The 11,894-nt window shown below is 34.9% G+C and overlaps 2 protein-coding genes across 4 annotated transcripts in view; one reads left to right on the forward strand and one right to left on the reverse strand.

The window, feature by feature from the left end:
- LOC107156063 (protein BEX1-like) overlaps positions 1-11,894 on the reverse strand; it is a 133,399-nt gene that overhangs the window by 119,597 nt on the left and 1,908 nt on the right. Inside the window, exon 3 of one of the 2 annotated variants that reach the window (XM_015502111.2) lies at positions 11,487-11,495. Coding sequence is in view for 1 of the 2 variants with exons in the window: in XM_048797290.1 (XP_048653247.1) it covers positions 11,487-11,725 (239 nt within the window). In the remaining variant the exon portion in view is untranslated. Of the gene's footprint in view, positions 1-11,486; positions 11,772-11,894 lie in introns of both variants that reach the window. The other variant, XM_048797290.1, reaches the window with a different exon arrangement.
- The window catches only part of Bex3 (brain expressed X-linked 3), a 163,777-nt gene that overhangs the window by 42,760 nt on the left and 109,123 nt on the right, over positions 1-11,894 (forward strand). The window lies entirely within an intron of this gene.

The following is an 11,894-nucleotide window of genomic DNA, read 5'->3' on the forward strand; positions in this document are numbered from 1 at the left end:
TCTTGGTCCCTAGCAAAAACTAATCTGCTTTCTATCTCCATGGATTTACCTATTCTGGATATTTCATATAAATTGAAATATTGTCTGGCTTCTTTTATTCTACATAATATTTTCAAGGTTCATCCACATGGTAGACTATACAATTCTTCATTCCTTTTTATGCATGAATAATATTTCATTGTGTGTGTGTGTATATATATATATATATATATATATATATATATATATATATCACATTATATTTAATCTATTCACATATTAATGGATATTTGGGTTGTTCCTAACTTTTGACTGTCATGAATAATGCTGCCATAAATATTCATGTAAAAGATTTTGTGTGGGTGTATGATTTTATTTCTCTTGGGTATAAAGCTATGAGTGCTTACATTCTTGAGGAACCACCAAACTGTGTTCCATAGCAGCTTCAATAATTTGCATTCCTACCAGCAATGTATATTTGATTTCAATTTTACCATATCTTTACGATTTTAATTTCCAATTTTTAATGTTTATCATTTTACTGGGTGAAAAGTAGTTTTGATTTGCATTTTCCCAACCAATAATGATTTTGAGCATATTTTTCATGTGCTTATTTGATAGTTGTATAATTTCCTTGAAAAAATATCTATTCAAGTCATTTGCCCATTTTTAAAATTGGTTGTTTGCCTTTTCATTGTTGAATTGTAAGAGTTCTGTATACATTTGGGGTATGCAACCCTTATCAGATATATTATTTGCAAATATTTCTTCCTATTCTGTAGACTTTTTTCACTTTCTTGATAATGTCTTTCAATACCAAAAGTTTATTTTTAATTTTTGAGAAAACTAATGTATCTATTTTCTTTTGTCCATGCTTTGAATATCATTTCTAAAAGTCTATCACCAAATCCAACGTCTTGAAGATTTTCTCCTCTGTTTTCTTCTAAGAGTTTTATGGTTTAAGTTGTTATATTTAGGTCTTTGGCACATTTTGAGTTTGTTTTTATATACAATGTGAGCAAGGAGTATTTTTAATATATATTTTAGTTGTTGATGGACATACTATCTTTATTTTATTTATTTATTATTTTATGTGGTGCCAAGGATCAAACCCAATGCCTCACACTAAGCTACAACCCTAGAATCCAAGGAGTGATTTTTTTTTTAAGATTTTAAGATTCTTGATGGCAGGAAACACTATACTGTCATGTGGAAAAATAAAATTCAGGACTTTTTGTTACTTACAGCTTCAAACTAGAGAAGGCTGCCAGTTAGGACTGCCATTGGAGTTATATCTGAATAACAGCTGGAGTTGTAAAGAATTACTTATGTATGGCATGTGGTGGGTCTTCAACTAGGTTCTACTGCCTCTCTATGGATTGGCTAATTTTAATAATTTATCAGGCTCCAGGGTATAGAGTCTATCCTTAGCTGTCTGGTATCTGGGCCCTGAGCAAATAGGGCTGGTGCATAATGGCCCAGAGGGTGAGAACTGGATAAGGGAAGAAATTTGGAGTATAGAGTTAATCAGCTTCCCAAGAAGAACTGACAGGCCTCTAGCCAAGGCCTCAAAATTGCAATTAGACAGAATTAATATAGAAATATATTACAATTATCCCCTGGATACCTTTACATCCATTTTAAGTCCAATTATTTGGGGTATTAAGTAGCCCTGAAAATATGTTATTATGAGAATAAAAAGAAAGAAAACATGTTAAAGTATGAGGAGTCTTTGGAAGCCAGCTGTAAATAAGTTTCCTACTTATATAACATTAGGCAGAAAATATAGTTGAAATTTTCAGCATTTCTAACAGTATCTTTGGTGGAGTTATAAAATGTGTTATCAATATTAATTGTATATATTTTGTGATAATCATTTCTTGGTGGATTTATTGGGTCAAGGTGACAGGTCCAAACATTATATTGCTGGAAGGAATGAACAGATGGTTCAGTTAAATAGATGCAAAATTTTATGGTATTTGTTTGTAAGTTAACAAAAGGTAATAGCTGTGGTGGTCATGGTTGTATAGGTAAGGCAGGAGCTAACTGGTAGAAAGATGAAGGGGAAGGAGTGGGGAAAAGTGCTGGAATAGAAAGTCTCTCACCTGGCAATCAAGAAGTGAAGAGTCAGTTGTCTCCTGAGGGAAAAAGAAGCAATGTTCTCTATTAATTTTCATAGTAATGCCAACAGTATTAACCTCTACTGGATTTCCCTTTAGGCAGAGTATAGAAGTGAATAAATACAAACATCATGGGCTAAGTAAGCAATGAATTCAGGAAACAATAGAATGTCTAATATCAAAAAGAAAAGCAATAAATTTCTCATGTCTATTTTGTCAGTGTTTTAGGAAAGGCAAGATATGGGCACTAATGGGGTGGTGATCTCAGCCCAATTAAGTGGGGGGCGAATTCTAAAAGTTCCCAAAAGTCTAAGGTTTTTTTTCCCAGAAGGATTGAGAGAAATTCTGCTGTAAATAGGTTTTAAATAATATATTTATATATTTAGAGGTATGTTGTTAATGTGGTTTCATGTTTTTTACTACTTAAAATAGCCATGGGGTCGGGCATAGTGGCACATGCCTGTAATCCCAGTGACTCAGGAGGCTGAGGCAGGAGGATGGCAAAGTTTGAGTCCAGCCTCAGCAATGTAGCAAGACCCTGTCTGAAAAAATATATATATTAAAAGGTCTGGGGATGTGACACAGTAGTTAAAGTGCCCCTGGGTTCAATCCCCAGTATAAAAAATTAAATAAAATATCCATAGGCATAGTTGGAACTTTAATATTAACCTCTAGTCAGCCCTTACAATTTAGCCAGTTACTACGGACCTCTTGCTTCAGATGTCAGTTTGATTAGCTTTGACAAACAAATAATGTGTTGTGGCTATAGTGTATGTATTGGCCAATCTTGGTGGCTAATCTGCAGCTTTGTCATATTTTTTTGAATATTTATTTTTTAGTTGTAGTTGAACACAATATCTTTATTTTTATGTGACACTGAGAATCGAACCCAGGGCCTCACACGTGCTAGGCGAGTGCTCTACCACTGAGCCACAATGCCAGCCCCTGCCATATTTGGTTGAAACAATGACTTATTTTAAGAGTTTGCCCTCCAGATTGCAAGTCAATGAAAACACTCAGGCCAATAGTAACAAAATCAATATCCAAAAGAATTGTGTGTAGTTACACTTGATAGGCTTTTGTTTCTTGAGGTTGATTTCCCCCCAGCCTGTATTATTTTCAAGAAGGGTGCTGTGGTTTTGATGTTAAGTGTCTCCCAAAAATCCATACAAAGATGCTTGGCCCTCAAGACTGCACTGTTGGGAGGAGATGTTGACCTTTTAGAGGCAAGTTCCTATGGTTATTGAAGGTATGCTCTCCAAAATGATCATGAGATTCCTGGTTGTCTCTCCTCCCCCCACACCCACTTCCTGCCTTGTAATGTGACCATTTACTCTGACATGTACTTCTGCCAATGTCTATGCCATCCTCATCAGAGGCCAAACCAATTGGGGGGCCCCCTGATATTGAATTTAAATGTCCAGAACAATGAGTCAAAATAAACTGTCATTATTCCATATGTGGCCTGCGTCAGTTATTTCTTTATACTGATGGAAACCTGACTAAATACAGAGGAGTTGTCTGGTTTCATAAATATGATCACATGTCTACATACACTAAGGTCATAATACCAGGTCTCATTGGGACATTCCTCATTCTCTTTGGAGTTCTGGACATTACTAACAGTAACCATTATACACAAAATGTATAATGCTGGACTCTTGGAAAAAGTGTCTTATAGAACTCTTAATGCTCCAGTGGGTACCAGGTAGCTGAAAGACATAATGGTTTCCTTGAACAACTCCCTTTAAACTCCAATTTAAAATCAGCTGGTTTGGGCTGGGGTTGTGGCTCAGTGGTAGAGTACTTGCCTAGCATGTGCTAGGCACTGGGTTCGATCCTCAGCACCACATAAAGAAAATAAATAACTAAAATAAAGGTATTGTGTCCAACTACAACCATATATATATATATATATATATATATATATATATATAACTTTAAATAAAAAATAAAATGAGCTTGTTTGTAAAAGAAGCATTCGTGAGATTAAGTGAAACTTTTAAATGAGGAATATCTTGCTTCCAGAATCCAAAAGGATGAAAAGATAAATGTTTTTGGTGTTAATGAATGTATCAAATGAACTTCCTTGGAGAAAGATGTTATTGACATAATACCATACTTGTATAACTGAAGAAAGGTGGTTGCATTTAATATCTTAACTATAAAGATTGTGATGATAAAGTTGTGAATTACCTCATGGGAAATCTAGTAAAATGTATACTGCATTCCTTGAAATTGAAGGCAAACTGCAGCTGAGAGGCTGTTAAAGTAGTTGCTGAATAGATAATACTAGTGAAAGGTATAATGGTAAAATATTTACCAGTTGTTGACAGTTAAAAGTAGTTTTAATAATATTGTATATTGGATATAGGAGCATTAAAGGATGGGACCACAGCATCAAGGTTGTGGTAGTCTATACCAAGTTCTCATTTATTTTTCTTTAGGTTTAAGAAGAGACAAAACTGGGGTACAAATGGAGAAGCAGTGGAGATAATTATCCATCCATTAATTAGGTCTTATAGGTTTTAATCCTTAAAGTCCCTGTTTTAATTCACATTGAACCATCTTAGCTATTTTAACTGGCAGTCCATGGGTACCATTTTATCAAACCAATTTGTAAGTGTCAAAGATTTAATTTAATTATTTGTTGTGTCAGAGTATCTATGCCCACTATGGGATAGTTTAGAGCAATGGATTCTATTACTATGAAAGATTTAGACAAGGCTATGTAGTTAATTTTTTCACTATCTTATATTTAGATACTTTCATAAGATTATAGGAAATACCATGTTTAAGTTTAGGAAGATCCCCAGAAATATCTGTCCTTTGAACCCCAGTACTGATTAGGTCCACAAAACTTTGTCAATTGATGCATTTTACCAATCATTAAAGATTAAGAATATATGTTGCAGGTGCAAACACACACACAAACACAAATCCTTGTAGTTCCATATGAATTTTAGTATTAACATTTCTATTTTGATTTTGTTTCTTCTGTATTTCTATTTTTTCCTTTCTATTTCTATTTATGTTTTCTATTTATTTACTATTTATGCAAAAAAAGTCATTTGGATTTTGATAGTAATCACATTGAATTTGTAAAACAATTTGGATGATTTTGTAATCTTAATGTTATTAAGCCTTTTGATTCACAAATGTGTAACATATTTAATTCATTTAAAGTCTATATTAGTCTGTATATCTGAGGCAACTTTATGAAGAAAAAGATTTATGAAGGAAAGATATCATTTATTTCACTGTTGTGGAAGTTCAGAAGTATGGCACCAGTATCAGCTCTGTTCTGGTTAAACCCTCATGACCAATGGTATCACAGTGGCAGGAGCATGTACAGGAATAAGAAATCACATTGCCAAACAGGAAGCCGAAAAAGCAATTCAGGAGCTGTGCTTCCTTTTATAATAACTTGATCTTGCAAGAGCTCATGTGTCCCATGAGAGCTACTTCTGAGGGCAGCTCCCCCCACAACCTAAGAACATCTTATTTGGTCGCATGCCTTAAAGGTTCCACATCATTTTGCCACAACACCACACCATGGAACAAGCTTCCAACACCTGAAAACCTGGGAAACAAGCCACACCAAATTCATAGCATTATTTTAATTTTTTTCACAGGAATATTTCATAGTTTTAGCTAAGTCATAGACCTTGACGAAGCTGATTTCTAAGTGTTTTATTCTTTTCAATGTTTTTGTAAGTAAATGTGTTTTCTAATTCTCTTTTTTTTTCATTGTTGGTTTATAGAAACATAACTTTTGTGTGTGGTTATATTGTATTATATAATTTTACTGAATTCTTAATTACTGATTCATTCTCTTGTTGCAAGTATTTTTCAGATCTTGAATATTTTTCTCATTGCTGTTTTATACATTTATCCTTTCATATAGAGGAAAAAAAGGAGTTTCAAACCAGAATCGTGAAAACACTGGTTTTTATGGATACCTATGTCTTTTCATTTCAACCTGAAATACTTCCATTAGCACTTTATCATATTGTTGGTTCAGTGTTAGTGAACTCTGATTTTGATTATATGAAATATCTTGATTTCTCCCTAATTTTAAAATGACAGTTCTATACATGGTTGCTAGATATAGAATTCTTTGTTTACTGGTTTTCTTTGTTTCAGCATTTCAAATTTATCATCCTACTGCCTTCTGATTTCCAAAGTTTGTATTGAGAAATTGGCTACTAATCTTGGGGCTAGGGTTGTGGCTCAGTGGTAGAGCCCTTGCCTAACATGCATGAGGCACTGGGTACTATCCACAGCACCACATGAACAAATTAAATAAAGAAAATAAAGGTATTATGTCCATCTACAACTAAAAAAACATTAAAAAAAGAAATTGGCTGCTAATCTTATTGAGGAGCCCTTATCCCTTATATGTATTTTGTGGCCTCTGTCTTGAAGTTTATCTTTCCTTGTCTTTTAAAAGTTTGATTATTATATCCAAGTGTGTATCTCTACATTTATCCTACTTGGAGTTCATGGAGTTTCTTGGGTGTGTAGATTCATGTGTTTTAACAAATTTGGAGAGGGGTGTGGAGAGGGGTAGGGTTGAGGGGATGTGAAGAATGGTAGAACAACACAGATATTATTACCCCATATGCATGTATGATTACACTAGTGGAGTGACTCTGAACCACGTACAGTCAGAGGAATGAGAAGTTTGCCCAAGAGGCTAAGGACATAGCTCGGTTGGTAGAGTGCCTGCCTCACATGCAGAAGGCCCTGGGTTGAATCCACAGCACCACAATACAAACAAACAAAAAACTGAGAAGTTGTGCTCCATTTGTGTACTATATAACAAAATGCATTCTGCTCTAAAGTAAATAAATTAATTAAAAAATTTTGGAAAGTTTTCAGCTCTTATTTCTTCAAGTATTCCTTTGTTCCATTCTCTTCTGGAACTCATATTATGTTGAGATGCTTGATGGCATTATAGAAGACTCTTTGCCTCTTTACATTCTTTTTTTTCTTTATTCTGCTGAGACTAGATAGTGTCAACTGACCTGTCTTCAAGTTCACTGATTCTTTATTATGCCTCATTGCAAGAGGGGAAAAATATTTAGTCTTTATACACACATTATGTATATTTCTATATATACTTTTTTTTTGGTCAGGGGATGTATTTTACCTATTCATGGTTGCTAAGTATCTTAATCACTAAAGGATTTGGAATTTTAGCAAATGTTGTTTTGTACTCTTGGTCGAGATGATCACATGGTTTTTATTTTTCAGTATGTAATGTAGTGAATTACATTTTTTTTCAAATATTAACCCTACTTTGGCTTCCTGTGATAGAACTTATTTGGTCATGATGTATTGCATTTTTATATATTATTGAATTTGATTTTACTATTTTTTTGTTTGGGGGGCCTTTTAAAAATATTTTGTTAATGCATTATAGTCATACATAATAGTGGGGATAACTTTGAGTAGTCATAAATGCATTTACTGACGTTTTAAAAATTTTTGCACAAGACTGGGAGTGTACTCTTTTGCAGAATACTTGATTAATATGCATAAAGCCCTGTTTTCAATCCTGTCACTGGAGAAAGGAAAGAAGGAAAAAAAGATGATCTTTGCATATATGATCCCGAGGAAGATTGATTTCTAATTATCTTTCCTTGTAATGCAATTGTCTGGCTTAATTATCTGAGTAATTCTAGCCTCATAAATGAAGTTGGGAAATATTCCCTCCTCTTCAACTTCCTGGAAGATTTTTACATAACTAATTAGTGTATGTCATCATTAAATGTTTGGCAGAATTACCAGTAAAGCCATCTCAATATAGTGTCTTTGAAAGAAGTATTTTAAATAAAAATTTCATTTATTTAACAGTTGTAGGGCTTCTCTCTCTCTCTCTCTCTCTCTCTCTCTCTCTCTCTCACTTTTTGTGGTACTGGGGATCGATTGAACCCAGAAGCATCACACCACTGAACTACATTCCCAGATCTTTTTTTTTTTTTTTTAAGACATGATCTCACTAACTTTTCCATGCTGCCTTGAAATTATAATCCTCCTGCCTCAGCCTCCCGAGTCTCTGTGACTGATTACAGGAGAGTGCCCCTGCACCTGGCAGCTTTCTTCTTTTCTTATGTATATATTAAGTTCTACAAATTTCTATGTGCTTCTTTTACCATATCCTATAAATTATCGTATGTTGTGTTTTCATTTCCATGCAATTAAAAGTAAAAGTACCTTATAATTTCTATTTCTCCTCCCCCCGCCCTCTGGCTTTTGAATCCAGGGCCTTACACATGCTACGCAAGTGATCTACCACTGGGCTGTATCCCCAATTAATTTCTTTTTTTCATTTCTTCTTTGAGCCATGGGATATTTATATGTGTCGTTTGTTCCTAATTTTAAAACTGGGGCTTTTCCAGAGATCTTTTTCTTACTGATTCCTTATTTAATTCCATTGTGCTCAGAGAACACAGGTTTTATAATTTCAATCCTGTTAACATTGTTGAAACTTATTTTATGGCTATGAATACGGGCTACCTTGGTAAATATTCCATGTGCATGTGAAACAAATATATATACTACTATTTTTGGTTGCAAGTTTTGCAATCATCAACTAGGTCAGACAGGTTGGTGTTATTATTGAATTATGTTGATTTTCTGAATACTCATTCTATCAGTTTTTTAGAGACACTTGAAATATCTGACTTTATTTGGATTGTTTATTTTTCCTTGCAATTCTATGAATTTTTGCTTCATGTATTTTTTTTTGTGGGGGATTACTGGGGATTTTGGCTGGGCACTCAATCACTGAGCCATATCCCAAGCCCTATTTTGTATTTTATTTAGAGACAGGGTCTCACTGAGTTGCTTAGTGCCTCACTGTTGCTGAGGCTGGCTTTGAACTCTCAATCCTCCTGCCTCAGCCTCCCAAACCGCTGGGATTACAGGCATGTGCCACTGTGCCTGGCAATTTTTGCTTCATTTATTTTGAAGCATTGTACTATGTGAATGTTTAGGATTACTGTCTTCTTGACAAATTTGCCACTTAAAATTATGTATTGACCCCATTTATTCCTGATATTCTCTGCTCTATAATTTATTGTTTTATATCAGTATAGACAAATATTTAAGTTTTGATTAAATTATTCATCTTTTCAATCATTTTACTTGTAACCAATTTGTATCTTTAAATTTAAAATAGGATTCTTATAGACAGCATATAATTGTGTTACTCTTTTATATTGAATTTGACAATCTCTGCTTTATAATTGAGGTGTTTATAGACCATTTACATTAACGTAATTATTGGTATGTTTGGACTTAATTCAACCAACTTGTGATTTGTTTCCATTTGTCCCATCTACTCTGTGTTCTCTTTTTCCTGTAATATTTTTGACTGAGTATTTTTGTCACAGGAGAGTGGGGAGCTGAAGCTCCAAACCTCAGTTCTTATGTTCCAATGAAACAAATTTGAAGTCAAGACACCAAAAGCCATGGAATAGCATTTTACTATAAGTGAAATAAGGCTCAAGCAAAACACACTCCAGAGAGTGGGCCGTGGGCCGTTTCCGAGCAGAGAACATCAAAGAAAACAATGCTGTTTCCAAATTTATTACTGTTTGATGCTTACATCAGAACTGGGTTCCACCTTCTGCAGTCTTTACCAATCAGATATTCATCTCCTTCTTTATATACAGTGGGGGAGTTTTTGACCCTAGTTGGTCCTCTACAGAACTGTGATTGTGGCCATCCTATGGGGGTGGGGCTTCATCTACAAATAAATTTCATGTTGCTACAGGTGCTGGGGTCAATAACTGGACAGACTTCATCCTAGTGCACCTGTGCCATTAATGAAATTTCCTTTCTGAAATACACTGAGAAACCTAAGGCCATAAATCCCAACTATACAATGACCTCAGTAGACCCTGACAGGAGTTAGCCCCATTGTTCTTGATTTCTTGAAGTATTTCTTAATGGACTCCCTTTGTTTCCACTTGTTTATTCTCAGGACTAGTACACCTGTTATTGTTCTACAAGTTACTTGATTGTTCATTAAAGGCAATTTCAGAGAAACCGTGTGACCCTGCTATGTTATTGGTTCTCATTGCTGCTACCTAACATTTTGAGGACTCTATTTTATCTCATACAGTGTCTTATTAGCTTTAACATTTTAATGGTTGTTTTAGGGGGTATACCATAAGTATTTAATGTATCAGGATCTCTGAATTGTATTAAATGCATAGACTACACACTTACAATCACATACTTATATTTCTCTTCTTCTGGCCTTTGGTTATTGACTTACATTTATTTCCACATTATGAATCCTATAATATGCAGTAAGTTGTGAACAATTATAAGGTGTATGTTATTTACTCCCCCTTTCAGATTTGCTCTTCACCGATGTTTAATACCTGCAAACTATTGTTTCATATATTTTGTTCAGGTTCTAGATGCTTCAGTTAGGAAGTAAATACACTTCCTCTTACTCCATTTTCATTGGAAGCATAAATGTGGCTTCATGTTTTAAATGTTTACTCATAATCACTTCTAATCACAGTGCACTTTCTATGCCATCTGTCCCCCCTCCTTGCTCAAACTGTAGTTCTTTCTTTTGTCACATAGTAACCATTACATTTATTTTCTAAATTTTTTAAATGAAAATTTGGAGAAAGCTCAGAAACTTATTACTTCATCTGATCCATACAGCAACCATGGAGATGATTATTATCTTCATATTACTGATAAATTACCTCTAAAGAGATGTCTCTTTTATTTCTAAATAACAGATCCCAAAAGTGAGCTAAAATTGAGATTCTGTAACAAGTGTTTCGTAAGTGCTCATATTACTTTTACAGGGTAATTAAACTCAATAAATAATGTAATCTTTGCAAAAATGTGAAAATATGGATAAAAATAAAAATCCCTTAGAATTCCAACACAAAGAAAGCAACACTATTTACTTTATATAACTATATCTATTCACATATATTAAGTAAAAAAGGATGCTTTTTTAAATTGCTTTATTAACTTCACAATATAATAATGAGCATCTTTCCATGCAATATGTAAAAGTCCCCTGCTGACAGAAACTTACAAACCGGGTCAAACACACAACATTCAACTAGAAGCTGGTACCAGGAGACCCACAAGATACAAATAACATCAAAAGGTTCACAACAAATTCATCACAAATACGTAAGTTTAGGAAGCAGGGGTTCCTCTGTTAACCTCAAGGAAAACATCAGGATTCAGGGCATAAGGCAAAACTCATCATGATGGTCATGGTGAGGGGGGTCAGTGCTAACTGCACGCAGGCTATGACTCAACTGCCTTTCCCTCAGCTTTTCCATGAGCTGTCTCACCTCCTCCCCAAACCTTTCCATATTCTCTTCTCTCATCCTTGCCTGTGGCTCTCCAAGCCTGTGCATCAGGTCCCATCTATAGTGCAGGATGGGCTGCCTAACACGGAATCGCCTACGATTTCCTCTAGGCACAAAGTATTCACCAGCTTCCAAAGGGAGGGCCAAGGGCTCCCTTTTATTAGCATCTTGCTCCTTCTCATCCTTTTCTTCATTTTCCTGATGGTTGTTTTCCTCGCTGAGATTTTTTAACACTTGTTTCTCTTTAGACTCCATTACTCCTAGAAGACAAGAGACAGAAGGGACTGAATCCTTAATGGACAGATCAGCACCGAGGACAGAGGCCCTACTACGCACTTTTCAAAACGCAGAGGCCTAGATTTGAAAGGCCTTTTGTGAATTGCATTTTCCCACCTGAGAGGCCCCGTGCGCCCTCTAGGGGGCC

The sequence above is a fragment of the Marmota marmota genome, unplaced genomic scaffold (genome assembly GCF_001458135.2).
Source record: "Marmota marmota marmota unplaced genomic scaffold, marMar, whole genome shotgun sequence".
In the NCBI taxonomy this organism is placed as follows: Eukaryota; Metazoa; Chordata; class Mammalia; order Rodentia; family Sciuridae; genus Marmota; species Marmota marmota.